This window comes from Pteropus medius, unplaced genomic scaffold, assembly GCF_902729225.1.
Source record: "Pteropus medius unplaced genomic scaffold, Ma_sr-lr_union100, whole genome shotgun sequence".
Lineage (NCBI taxonomy): Eukaryota > Metazoa > Chordata > Mammalia > Chiroptera > Pteropodidae > Pteropus > Pteropus medius.
In genome coordinates, this window is record NW_024351073.1 from 23538241 (window position 1) to 23552588 (window position 14348).

At 49.5% G+C, this 14348-nt stretch overlaps 1 protein-coding gene across 4 annotated transcripts in view; it reads right to left on the minus strand.

Annotated features, from left to right (window-relative positions):
- Positions 1 to 14348, minus strand: part of ICE1 (interactor of little elongation complex ELL subunit 1) — a 48424-nt gene that overhangs the window by 5021 nt on the left and 29055 nt on the right. For 3 of the 4 annotated variants that reach the window (XM_039842817.1, XM_039842816.1, XM_039842818.1), the window contains 5 exons: positions 9622 to 14301; positions 8338 to 8506; positions 5567 to 5727; positions 2850 to 3040; positions 1051 to 1157 (listed from right to left, as the gene is read on the minus strand). In XM_039842817.1, the coding sequence (XP_039698751.1) occupies positions 1051 to 1157; positions 2850 to 3040; positions 5567 to 5727; positions 8338 to 8506; positions 9622 to 14301 (5308 nt within the window). Of the gene's footprint in view, positions 1 to 1050; positions 1158 to 2849; positions 3041 to 5566; positions 5728 to 7769; positions 8058 to 8337; positions 8507 to 9621; positions 14302 to 14348 lie in introns of those variants that run through there. The other variant, XM_039842819.1, reaches the window with a different exon arrangement.

Sequence of the window (14348 nt, forward strand, 5' to 3'; positions counted from 1 at the left end):
ACAGTGAAAATTAGATGTCGACCGTAAAACCTATCTGTGGTCTTGAACTGTTTTATAGATTTACTCAGCACAATGTTTCTACGTTTGCACGTAAAGTAGGCACAGACGGGAATGTGTATTTGCTGACACGGTAACCAAAATCCACATTTTCTACTGTGATCGATTTTTAAGGCTGACTTATATAACTCAAATACTCTCAAACTTTGAGTGGAATTGCCTTGGAGTTTTAATTAATTAAACTACAAAGACACTTACGGGTCATGATAACTACTCTCAAGGACCTAAAGGGCCTGACTGCAGAAAGCGGGTGGACCTTGGGCTGGACCCAGGGGCATACAGCACGTGCTGCAGACACAAAGGACAGCGCAGCGGAGCGCTGGTGACCAGCAGACGCCACCACTGACGTCTCTGCAGAGCCTGTATGGCAGCCTGGCAGAGGTGAGGCGGAGGGAAAGAGGCGCTAGGGAGGCGCGGAACCAAATGGCCACTGAGGTCCTTCTTGGGTCTGAGATGACAAAGAATCTGTTTCATTGAAAATATTTTTAAACAACGGTTTTAATTTCCGTATATTCAGCTTAGAAAAAAACAAAACAAAACTAGGTCCCAGTGATGGAAGTACATAGAGCAATGCTTACTAGGCAAGAGGAGAAGCAAGGGAAGGCGGGAGGAGGGTGTGTGTGTGTGTGGGGGAGTGGTGTGTCAGGGTTAGAAACCGAATGAGACTACAGTGTAATTTACAGAAATCTATGCATCCGGGTGTATATGTGTGTACGCCACTATAGACATTAATATTAGTACCTGAGAAGCAAGACTTCAATTATAAATAAAATATACTAATACTAAAAACCTTAACTTCTGACAGATGGATAAAATTATTAATTTATAAAGAAAAAGTATGCGTAAGGAGAATGAATTAAATACACAAGTATGTACTGATGGCTGTAAAATCAGTCACGGTGAAGTTTCAGTCAACATGTATTATCGTACACTTATTCCCCCACCAAGGTGTCATCAATAACAAGACACAATTTAATAAGCGCGACAACTCACCGATCAGCCTCAGAATGGATGCGATGATGATGTCGGGGATGTATGCGATGTTCGCGTGTCCTTTCCGGTATTTTATCCACTTATCCATTACAGGCCACAGCTCCTTACTGTAAAGTAATAACAACAGACATTTACACAAATGAAAATGTGTATGCGCATCATCAAATATTAAGAATCTATCCTAAAAATGATCCATAAGAGATAGACAGTGAAGACAAACTTCTGAAAATATAATTTTTTGGCTTAAAACGAGAGGAGACACTGGAAGCTCACACTCTCCAACGACTCAGGGTATCTGTGCCTACACTGGCTTAAAAGAAGCTAAAAATGCCCATGCTTGCATCTTTATTCTCCATTTCAACCCTTTTTACAAGACTTAATGTAGAGAGGTCCAACAATGTCCCCAATTCACAGAACTGGCAGTAGAGGAATCTGGGTTTTCACTTAGACCTTCCAGACGTTAAGGTAGCACCTGCGTTCTGGTCGCCTACAACTTCCTCGGGAGGAACAAGGAAAAACAGGCTGTATTTGTAAAAATAACTAAACCAGGGGAAATCATCAAACTACGCTTCAGATGGACTAGAGAAACCGTCTCCTCACTGGAAACAGTGCCATTTCCTTTTGCTTTCTCTTCTTTCAAAAAATGTATTTCTCACATAGTATTTACAATCTTAGAAAAGCTAAATGCAGACAGACAAAAGAAAAGTGGACATTAAAAGAAGCCCGGACTGCACGCCGATAGCGAGCACCCTTCTGACTGGGCCTCTCTTTCCACACGCCTCCCCAGGGCACACGTGTGAAAACACGGCGGGAGCGACCGCTGTCCCACGCAGCAGTCAGGGCCCAGAGTCGCTCAGGCAGAGCTCCTGCTACGCAACACCCTGTCATCAGCAGCGAGGACTCTGAACACAACACCTCCGGCTGGCACCGCCCCCAGCGCTCTCCTCCATCCCTGGGGACAGAGTGGCCCTGCTGCCGGGGCTCCCACTCCCACGAGTCAGGACGATGAGGCCCACCGTGGGCACACACATGTCACTCCACAGGCGGCACTGTTGGTAACAGACTACGCGACACTTCAATACCCTGCAGACCATAAAGATCCAGGCGCAGCTCTTTCGGTGCAGCTCATCACGGAAACGCGCCATCATCCAATGCCCCACTGCTGACGTTTAGACGGATGAGCGTTCCCTTGTTTAGGAGGGAAGAAAAGAGAACAAATCTCCACAGAACACACCCCTCGAGGACCTCGAGGACAGGGACAGCCACTCCTCAGGCGAATCCCCTCCAACAACTACTTTCTCCATTCCCACAGACGGCACACAGCTGGTACCAGAATTCTAGACACACAGAGAAAAGTGAGCGCAGAGCTTGGCTCTCTCCTGGACCCGTGGTGAACAGAGCGGCTGCCCTGGCACGTGGACGCCTCTGCCCACGCGGCCCCGCGCAGGTGTGCGTTAAGGTCACGGTCACCGCGCTCAGCCTTGCAGATCTGCTGAGCGCTCCCTTGCGCGGGGACTGCCCCACAGCCTGGGGGTGCCGGCGGACCAAAGGCCTCCCTCGTCAGAGTCATTTCTCCTTGAGACGGCAGTTAACAAACTATAAGGAAAGTAGTGACAGGTCCCACCAAAGAATAAAATGAGGTGTGGCAGCGGCACGAGTTCTTCAGGGGCGGCTCTGTTAACTAACCCCAATCCAAATGCTAGCTGTAAACGGCTCCTCCGCACTAAACGGCACACACAGTGCAAACCGCAACTCAACGGCTCCAGTGTCCTGACTCCAAGCTGTCAGCAGCCCTGTACCTTATGATGTTATCGTGCGTCCAAACCCACTTCTGATGGCAGCAGAGCAGGTCGATGGCGAATATGTACTCCCACGTGTTATCACTTAAGTCTTCACCAAATCTTTCACTGGACTGAAATTCTGTCTTTGGACATAACTGTATGGTCAAAAGCAGCTTAGAAACCATGAAGCCAACATCTGCAGGCGCATTCTAGCAAACAAACAAACAAAAAATTCAGTGTCAAGTATAACCCATCTTACGGTAGTAATTTCAGAGTTTAACAAGCATCAGATGAACAACCACTTCATTTTAAAAGACACCATCGAAAGTTGTACTTTGAGTAACGAAGTGTTTATCTGAGTCATGGCCTGTGTCCTAAAATGATGAGAGAACGGGCTCTGACAGGCCCGATGGCAATGCTCCGGCAGGATGCACGACCCAGGCAGGCAGGAGACAGACCGGCTGCAGTCCAGGTTGGAACACAAATTCTCAGTAACTCTAATTAGAGATCTAAAGTTATAAAGTTAACTTATGACAAAAAAAATCAAACCTTTAAAAAATATTTTAAATTCTGCTCTTTCTGACCCTAACTATCAATGTGCTTTTTCCGGAAATTCATAAACTTGGGTCGGACAGTCGCACTCCTCTACCTGGCCTCTTTCACACCTGTGCGCGTTTTCTGGCGTGTCCCCACGTCCTCGCGCACGGGTGGTCCCAACGCTCCTTTTCATGGCTGAGTGGACCATTATAAGACGCCAGAGTCCGCCCACTGGCCTGACAGACACCTAGGGAGTCCCGGCTTTCGGCTCTACTTCATAACGCCACTGTGAGCATGCACGCACAGCCCTCGTGGGGACACAGGTGACTTGTCTTGGGTAAATACCAACAGTGGATTTATAATTTTTTTCTTTCTCATGTTATCTTTTATTGGGTTTTGTTATTAAAAATGAACAGGGAGATGTCGATCTTTTTCTATCCCTGAAAAAGACTGGAATCACTTGGTTCTTTAAAGACGAGACAAAATTCAGGTGGATCCTAAACATGCTTTTTGTACAGTACATTTTTAATCATCTTTTTCTAACCTCTTTGATAATCAAAAACAACTAGTTCATTCAAGTGTTCTACCCCTAAAACCAATTTTGGTAAGTTTCACTTTGCTAAGAAATCACCCCGGGTTTCTGAACCTGTCGCTCTAGAGCTGCAAGAAGCAGTCTTCGGCCATCATCCTGTATCTGTAGATGTCTTTTTTCTCGGTTGGAATCCTGGATATTTTTGCTTTTCTCTTTTTTTATTAACTTGAACTGAATTATCAGTTTTGTTAGTATTTGTACAGACAATGTTTTTTTCTTATTTTTTTTATTTGATTACTGTTACTTTTTAAAGTATATTCCTTTTTCCTAGATTCCTTCTCAGACTTTTAAGATGATTATCAGCCCACTTTATTTATTATTTGTTTAATAATAAAGATACTTAAAACCATTTTAATGAGTATAGATTTTCCCAAAACTAGAGACCTAAGGTACGAAAGCTTTTCCTTTTCAATGATTTTTACAAGACTGTGATTTTACTTTTGACTTTCTATTTGTTCCCAGATTGTCCAGGCTGTGTATCTAAATTTCCAAGTAATTTTTATGAAATCTGAATTACTTATGTCTAATTTTATTGAATTATTACCAGAAAATTTTGAGTGTAGAATCTATACTTTTTAAAAATTAAGCTTTTCATGTGGCCAAACTCATGACTGGTTTTTGTAAATGTGCCACAGACATATGTAAAATACATATTCTTCATTCAAGTTTACCTGTTATAATACTGAATTCCACTATATGTGTACTGATTTTCATCGATCAGATCTGTAGAATTCTGCAAGAGAATTTGTGAGTCTTGAAGTATAATGGTATTTCTAGCCCCCCTAAGTACTCCTCGTTTGTTATTTGCTATAACAGGATAATTAAGTACATTTATCAAAATTCTTCCTCCTCTGTAAATAATGTCTCTTATCATCATCACATCTGGCCTCATCCTGAACCTGAGGGGGTGGGCAGGGTGGGGGAGTGTGGTTCTCACAGTGGAGGCCCATCGGGGGCGTGGAGGTATACATCAGGGGAGGCAGGGGCCTGCTGCCCGCTGGGTGCCTCACACGCACACTCTGGTTTGTTAAGATGCCCTGCTGAAGAGATGATTACACACTTGCTTTTTAATATTTTCCTAACTTTTATCCAATAACCCTTTCCTTTACTCTTTATAAGTCTAATAGTGACGTCAAAAATACTAAAACACCAATCTAGATATTACGTTAGCACATCGGTTACTACAAAAAGTAAAACAATAAAAGAAAACATAGAAACGAAATACTTAAAACAAAAGAATTCCATCAACTAGAAAGAAAAAGAATACGAGATTCAGAAAGATCACGACAGGAAAGGGCTGCGATACCAATTTTTCCACATCTCTCAGCACCTAGTGTGGAAGCGAGTGATTTACATCTCTCCTTGGAGCCTTCGCACGTGTATAAATATGTATGAGCTTCACCAGTCACTAATTAGTACACGACAGAAATTTTGCAGAATTAACACAATACACAGGTCCAGTCTTCCCAAAGGGTCTCACGCATACTTAATGAACAAGATGCAAAAGCAAATGCCTCTGAATGAATACAGAACCAAAAGCAGAACCCAACAACATTTCTGTACGATCTATAAGTACGATATTACAAAAAATGAAAAGAAGCCTTACCTTTTCCCAGTTGAGAAAAGCTCTCAAACAGTTCAGAACCTCTCCCTTAGCACGCTGCCTGGCAACTAACTGCATTGCCTTATTTATCACCGACGGAGAGATAAATACATCATGCCACATGTTTGCAATGAATAAAGTCAATTTTTCTGACTCTGGAAAATCTATAAGAAAGAAAATAAGACAATAAACCTTTACGTCTGATCAAGTGAATCAATTACGAACAGAATACATTTCAGTAATGTCGCTCGTGCCTGGCGAGGCTCCCTCTGGTGGAGGGAGCAGCCCGCTGAGCCTCAGTTAAGCCCGCTCCTCTGTCCCACTGCCCTTCGGCAAGCACTCTTTAATTAAATTTGAAACGTAATCCGGGGATACGCGCCACCGTATGAAAAAGGCAATAAACTCTAAAACGTGAAGGCGAGGCCAACACCCGCACGGCACCCTGGCCCGGTCCCGGAGCCCTCCCCTCAGGTTTGCGTCATCTCGGGCCATTCTGTTATGCACTTCCAAGAGAAGTCACTTGAAGAACACACAAAGCTTTCGGTTTGAAGAGATAACTTTTATGAATTATGGATGATAATCTTTTGTTGTAAATGCCTTCTCCCAAACTGTGGTTTGTCTTTTGTTTGTTCAATCAACTTAACAGAGGTGTAGTTTATATACAATAAAATACACACCTTTTCAGCGGTTTGATAAATTTTGAGAAATGAACACACCATGTACTTCCCACCACAATCAGTATGTAGAACGCACCCCGCCCGCCCGTCCAGCCCCACCCCCACCAATCTCATGGCCTGAGCCTCCCGGTGAGTCACTGCTCCCCACATACAGGCAGCCGGACCTGCGCCCAGCCGCTTTAGTCAGCATGCCTAATTACGAGGGGCACGCGTACTCCTCCTGTCTGGCTTCCCCGATCCGCACACCGTTCCCGCGGCTCGTCCACGCTGCTGCACGCACCGGCAGTCCTTCATTTATACAAATGAGGAGTGTGCAATGGCTCATGCACCAGGCTCGCTCTTCATTCACCTGCTCCTAGTTATAGGCTATTATGAATTAGGATGCTGTGAGTACCTGTGTACTCGTCCATGTGAGGCCTATGTCTTTATTTCTTATGGATAAGTACCAGGCAATTAAATGTCTGGGTCATATGATAAACTAATGTTTTAATTTTATAAGAAACTATCAAGGGATTTTGCAATGGGGGCAGACCACTCAACATGAAGATTTTTTTATCCTGCTGGGCATGAAAATCTTTTTGGTTTCCTCAGTTTATTTGATCTAACATTGCAACGTGTTTAAAGAGTGGGTAACTCAAAGCAGAAACTCACTGCACTATTTTGATGTTATTTTTGAAATCTCGTCCATCTGGTTCAACTTCCTTATGGCCCGGGACTTCTTCCCATGTTGTTCCCTCTGCCTGGAATCTTCTCCCTCACTTAGGTATATTCTTGAGTCTTCATATCTCAAGTTCAAAAGTCATTCTGACAAGGAAAGCTTCCCTAACGCCCCAGATGCTCTCAAATCCGCCTTCCACAGGACAATCCGTTCACTCAACAGATAATGACCATGTACAAGACATTTTTCTGGGGTGGGGATACAGGGGGAACAAGACAGACAAAATTCCTGTCCTTACAGAGGACGCAATCTAGTGGCGATAAGAAACGAAAAGGTTAAGGATACGATGCAAGCAGGGTGAGTGCCATGAAGGACAGAGAGGGAGAATGCCTGAGGGAGTGTGAGGTCGCTGGGTGGGCCGTCCAACATCGTCCAACATCGTCCAACGTCGGGAGGGCCTGAGGTGAGAATGGGTCGGTTTGAGGAAGAACCGGAAATCCAGCCTGTGCTCAGCAGGGTCCAAGCCCTTTTCCTTCCTATGCCTGTGACCGCCGCTGACAAAACGCGCTGTGCGCTTGCTGCGTGAGGCTGCCGTGTTCGGGCCCCACTGCACTATCTCACCTAGGTCTGGTTTTGGTGCCCATCGAAGCCCTAAACTTAGCATGCACCCGCAACTATCTGCTGAACAAATCAGTGACTGAAACAGTAAATAAAGAAATGAAGTGGGCAAAAAACATAGCAACCTCATCCTCACTCCCGACTCTGAAAATGATGGATACATTCAATTATCCTGATTTATAAGCCCCACAAACATTATGGTAATAAAAGATCAGAAATCGCTGCAATCAAGATAAGACTTTCTGATATAACATGAGATTGCATGTCATTTTACTATTTAAAAACGTCTCCACCGATGATCCGACATGAGGAAGAATGACTTCTAACGTCACCATGAGTGGAGACTGAAGAAATGGTAGCTGAAGGAAAAGAGAATCAAAGGACAGCCCTCCTCGCCATTTCTCTCTGATCTTCTTTCAACCAGCTCACGAGTTCCTCTTGGAGTTTCCGGCCTTTCAAGCTGGTGACACAGCAGTGTGGTTTGTCACTCACTTTAAATCATCCCTGTATCTTGTGTCAACTACATCTAATTCTAAAGTAGCTGCGAAATGAATAAGACAAGCGCACAGTAATGTGAGACCCTCTAGTCTATGTAAGTGAAATGCTGACATAAGCAAGTTTAAATTACAGAAATTCCCCTACTGGACCCCAGGTATGGCCAGATCTAGCTACGGCTCTTCGTGCCCTCTAATAAAGGTACAAAACAGAACACGAACTCAAAAGATCCGTGGCAATTGCTTAGCTAAAAATGCAGACCCAAACAGAATGAGTTTTAAAGCAATAATATCTTTTGATACAAAAATGCCGCCACATGAACGTACCTTCCTTAAGGAGGCTGTAGCAAAACAAGCGAGCTCTTTCCACATCTCCGAGCTGCCGACAGATACCCACATACACTCTGCAGAGCGCATGGATGTAACTGTGCTCCATAGACACTTTCTGAAGTTTTAGTTCTGAGAGAATAGAGTGAAGCAAGCACTCTGCTAAATGCTGGAGTGGACGAAACAAAACAATGAAAAGGAAATGTAGACATGTTTATCTTGAGACTGCTACAAAATAGCTAAAAGTTACAACAGTAAATATCTATCAGAAAAACAGACCACTGACAACGTACTCAGCAGGTAACCAAGGGGCTCAGTGGGGATAAGAAGTCCATACGTGTAGGCGCTGCAGGTGCAGACGGCAGGTCCGGGCACACCTGGCTGCCTGCTGTCACTACCATGGCTCCGATCAGTGTGCTGGCCTTTGCTACACAATCTGTGTGTAAGCGTATTAAACACACTCTACTCTACTCCCCTCCCGTTTTCTCGACTCCAGTGCACTCTACATATTTATCCTGTTTAGATCTCAAAATATTAAGTAACATTTTTCCTGCTCAGGAATAGGCGCATTAAACAATGACACATTCATCCATTTGAAAATAGACATCTTCTAAAAATTACTTATAGTGCTCTATATGCTTTCTGAAATTAAGCATCTAAGAAAAATAAACACGAGCATTACGAATCCGAGGGCACGACCCGTGCGACACTGGAAATCGCCACACAAGGTGTCACCGTGGGTATTCAGAAGACAAGCCAATCGGTCCTCACTGCGCGTGCATCTGCACACTCACTGCCATCTCGAAGCTGAGCATCTACTCCTGTTCGATTTGCGACACACGTTAAGGAAGAGGGGAAACTCACACACACTAAGAAAGACCCTCAAACTGTCAAATGTGTGCATGACGCTTTGCACAGACAGAAAAGCTCTACTAGGCAACAGTTATTTGACATTTGAAGCAAATCGTGTCAAGCCTTTAACATGCCGGAATCAATGGCAAATATGCAATCGTAGCCCTGACAGACATGTTTTTTTTTTTAAGAGTTCGAGTTATTTGATGAATACAAATGATCAAGTCTCTGGAGTCTGACCACATTTCACATGTATAAAACCCTGGCTAGAAGTAAAGTACAAGTCATACTGCCCGTATGGGTAGCGTCTGTACTGAAACTCTATACTGAGCCTCTGTCGACCTCTGTACTGAAACGCCTGTTGGGATCCTCTGCCACCTTGCCTGGGCAGGCGGCCTGTCCCTGTGCTCTCAGAGAGGAGCTGCCACCTACCTTCTTCGCTGTGCTGAAGTCGTAGACGACCTCTTTCTCTTCATCCCTCATCACCGGCTTTTTGGAGATATTTCCGACATACACGTGACTGCGGATGACAGGCAGCAGGTCGAAGGAGGACTCTGCAATCTTCCTCAGGGCATCGGCTATGGCTCTGTCGTGGGTCTCCACGGTTTCTCTGGGGCTCAGAGGCAGCTGTGAATCTGCACTGGTAGCTGCAACAGAATCTGCTCCCTCCTCTGTCGCTGTGACTTCCTCCTGAGGGAGGTCCCTGCAGGGGTGCTTGCTGACTTCTTCTGGGCTGGTGCTCCCCGTTTCCGGGCCTGGGGACCCGCTGTCCAGGCGCAATCTTTTAGCGCTCCTCAGTGTACACGATGGCAATGTCCTTTTCCCACCGGCAGCCTGGTTAGAGTCCCCGCCGGAGCTGCCTCCCGTTTTGACAAAGGCGGTGGACGTGGAAGTGATTGCTTTGAACCCTGTTATAGCGCTGACGGGCCCCGGTGCGTTCTGACGGTCAGCAGGCGGCCCTCGCGTGAGCTGGATGTTCCCTTTGAGGATGCTGAGGGTGCGGGCCCTGGCGGACAGCTCCGGGTACATGGTGTCCAGGATTTTAACGGAATTCTCCTGGGGAGCGGCCACGGCCGTGTGGGCCGACGCGCAGGGCGGCAGGCGGCCGGGCACCGGAAGGGCGTGCTTCGGGGTCGCCGCGCAGAACTGCAAGGGAGACGACAACGTCCTCTCCCCGGCGGGGGCGGCGGAGGGGGACGGAGACGTGCACAGCGGGGAGGCGCGCCCCGGCTCCTCCAGCGAAGGAGACGTCGCGGGCGGTGCTGCGACGTCACACAATGGAGAGAGCTGGCCGACGGGGGAGGTGGGCGAGGAGGGGCTGGAGCTGGAGATGAGCGGGGAGACGGGGTGCGAGCTCCTCGGAGGCGTGGCTATCAGAGGAGCCAGCAGGGGCGGCAGAGGGGGCCCCACCTCCTGCCGGATCTTGCTCAGCGTGTCGGCGGAACCGTCTGTGGGAGTGGACGTGTCGGCGTTGGCGAGGATCGTCTGCGTCTGCTGCCTCTGAGGCTTTGTGCCACCTCGGTCCCCAGACGACGACGGAGAGCCTTCCCCGGGGTTAGCTTCGGCTCTGCTGGATGCTGCCTTCGCCGGTTTGCTTGACTGATCTTTGCTTGAAATCTTTGCTCGAGGCTTATTTTTGCCAAACGGCTCTAGCTTCGAGTTGTAATACGTGTGATCAGACGCCACGATCTGAGACTCGAACACCTGGTCGTATATCTCAGCATTGATCCTTACACTAGGTTTGACAGGTCTATTTCGCAAACGGCTTTTATCAAAGTTGGAAGTCTGACCGCTGCTGGAGATCTCCTCCTGGGGACATGGCAGGTTACTGCCACAAGGGGGCTCCTGAAACGGGGAGCCACGGTGACCGGGCTCCGGGGACTTCTCCACCGGAGTAACAGACGTGAAACCGGCTGCCAGCCCTCCTCCATCCGGCGAAACGGGCACGTCTGCGGGGGCGTCGCACAGAATAACCTGGTCCACATTTGGCACGAGAGCGACCCCGTTTATGATGGTCCAGTTGTCCCCCTTCTCAATGACTAGGTTTTGGTCCTTATTTATCAGCACATTTATAACCTCGGAGGTCACTGTGGAGATCTGACACTGAAGCGTCCCTCCCGCCTGCTCCGCCCCCGAGTCAGCGCACTGGGAGGGGGGCGGGGCCGCGTCCTTGCTGGCAACCGGCCCGGTGGCAACGGAGCTGCCCTCAGGTCCGTCCTCGGTGTTTTCATGACTGGATGTTCCACCGGCAGGAGAACCGCCCTGAGCGTCCAGGCTAGGGGCTGGCGTGGGTGGACCCGAAGGGTGCGACGAGGAGCCGGCCGCTTCCGGAGCCGAGACTTGCTCCTCTGCGTGCTCGCCCGCCATGCTGTCGTGTATGCTGAACAGCAGCAGATTAGCGGCATCTTTTCCATCCGGGTCCTCACAGCTGGACTGAAACTCCTGGCCGATCCTGCCCAGCACCTCGGACAGCGCCTCCAGCGAGCACTGCGCCAGCTGGCTGGCGCCCCCCAGCGAGCTGTCCTCGTCCTCTGATGCCACCCACTCCTCGCAGGTCTCCAGCGCTTCCTGTTCACAGAGCTGCTTTCCGTACTTTTCTCCCGATACTTCACTTTGCTTCATTTCTTCGTTCGTTTCTTTGTTTAGGATTTCTTTGCTAGAACATTCTGAAACAGAGTCCCCTGAACTATAATCTCTTAACTGACAGCTTTCAAGAAACTTGACCATGTCTGATGTAGAAAGCCTGTCTACCTCAGGGAGGAGGCTGATGCTGCAGCCCAGCAGGGCCGAGGCCAGGCAGCCCACCTCCACGGGAGGCTGGGCCTCGGTGGCACCACCGTCCCCGCTGGAGGCCTCGGTGGCACCGTGCTGTTGGTTCCCCACCGCCCCCTCCGGCTCGTTTTCACCCTCGCTGCAGCTCGGGGCCTTGCTCTCCACCTCCGTGTCGCTGCCCGCCACCTCCCGCAGGCCGGTGTAGCCGTACACGGGGCTGGGGAGGCTGGTCTCGGGGAGAGTATGAGTCTCGTCGTCCTGTCTGCCAAGTGCCGAAGAAAAGGCAGCGCCTATGGTGCCTGGCCCACCGGGAGAGGCGCCACCAGGAGGTGGCGATGGCAGCTCCAGAGGCTCCTCCCGGCTCTGCCGCATGCCAGGAGCGTCCTGTGACACGGCCTGGGCCTCACTGCCAGATCTGACTGCGTCTCCACAGGGTACTTCTTCAACAGGACAACCTGCTGACGCTGCCACTTCCGCGGCTGGAAGCAGTTTGTCTATAGCTGTCCCAGAAGAGTCCAGATTTGTGGCATCTGGACTCGGATTCTGCTCCGGCGCCTCTTCCTGCATGGCGGGCTCGGTGATGGTGTCTTGGTTTTGAGCTGGGACGTTTTCAGAAAAGAAAGATAACTTATCATTTGCGGGACAATGAGAATTTTCTACTGGTACAGGATCACTTGGAGAGTCAAAATCTAATTTTCTCCAAGAGGTGGAAACTTCTGGCGAAGTCCTTTTCACAGCAGCCACCTCCTTGACTTTCTGTGCTGTGCCCTCTCTTTCTGCGCCACGTCCGGCCACGGATGGTGGCTGACCCGTGCCGCCGCCAACGCCTTCTGCGGCTGAGGTAGGCTCACCACTGTGCGGTCTCAGGGGCTCTGGCCTTGTGCACTGCGTCCCACTGGGTCGGGCCCGCGTGGTGATCACTGACACCTGGTTAGGCAACAAGGAAGCCGCGGCCCGGAGGCCCACGGAGCTGCTCCTTTCTCCGGCGGGTTCGGGCTGGGACGCGGCCCGCTGTAACTGAGGGAATGTCTCCTCACGTTCAGAGCCGGCCTTCAGCCTCTCTTCCTCACCTCTCCCTAACGCGTCACTATGGCGCCAGGACACGCTCTCGCCAAAACCAAAACCACCCTTGATCCAGCCACACGGAGACGCTGCCGGCGGTGGGAAGGGTGAGTGACTTGGCGTGTGGGCGGCCCCGGGGCCCTGGCTCGCACACTGTCCACCTGTCGGGGCCTTCGCAAACACCGAGTGAGGCAGTGCGCGCACCTCGGTCACGCCTTCCACAGCTTCGGCGCACTCCGCCTCACTGCCGCTCTGCTCACGCAAACCGGATGCTCCCAGCTCGGGGCTCGAGGCAGGCGAGCTGCTCCCCGGGTCGCTTCGCCCCCATCGACTCCCTGGTGGCTCAGACCGCAGGCCGGACGCGGCTGGAGTTCTGGCGCGTAACTTCTGACCCGAACGGCACACTTCGGTAGGGACGTGTGCATCGCGACACTTTGACACAGAGGATGTCTGGGGGTCACCGCACACAGACGACGTCCCCGAGGTAGAAGAGGAAAACTTGGCTTCAGCATCGATCCCTGTGGTGTCCATGGCATCACCTGCATCTTCTTCGGGTCCAGGTGATTCTCCTAAAACAAACCCTTGAGTAGCTTCTCTTTCTTTCTCCAGTTCTCTAGAGAGTTCCTGAAGACAGTCAGACACTGCCATGGGATCCGAGTCAGAAGTGATCTCATTAGTTGGGGTCCACTTAGAAAAGTCTGATTTGGGTAGGCCCATCACCCGAGACAACGGGGTTTTCCCGTGAGGTGCCAGGAGCTCACGCAGTGGCCTCCTGCCCAGAGGAGAGTAAAGTGAGTCCGACCTCCCGAGGGCCACATCCTTGTCCCGGGCCAGGCCGCCCGACAGCTGCTTGGCACTCTCACTTCCGGTGGCGTGAGGAAGCGCTTCCCCGGCGGGCGCTGACCTATGCATCTCCCTGACCTCTCTTTGTCTCTTCACCGCATCTAAAATGCTGATTGGTCCATCACAGGTGAACTGAGATGACACTGCCCAGTGTTTCTCCCGAGCTAAGGAGAACGTGGCTGAAGGTTCTCTCAGTGTTGCCGTAAATGTCCCGAACCCAACCGTTGTTACTTTGTTTACTTCCAATGTGCTTAGAGCTTGGGCAGCTTCGTGTGATTTGAGCTTCTCCGCCACTGTACCGCTTCCTGTTTTTCTGGATGAGCCAAAACAATCCTGTGCCTCAGGTGTATCCTCTTCTGAAACAGACGCAGCAGAATTTCTACGCTGAGCCGAGTCATTATCACTGGAATCTGTATACTCTCCAAAGTAGGTTTCCTTCAAAACAAATGAATTACACCAGTTAGTTAATTAAACACCAATTC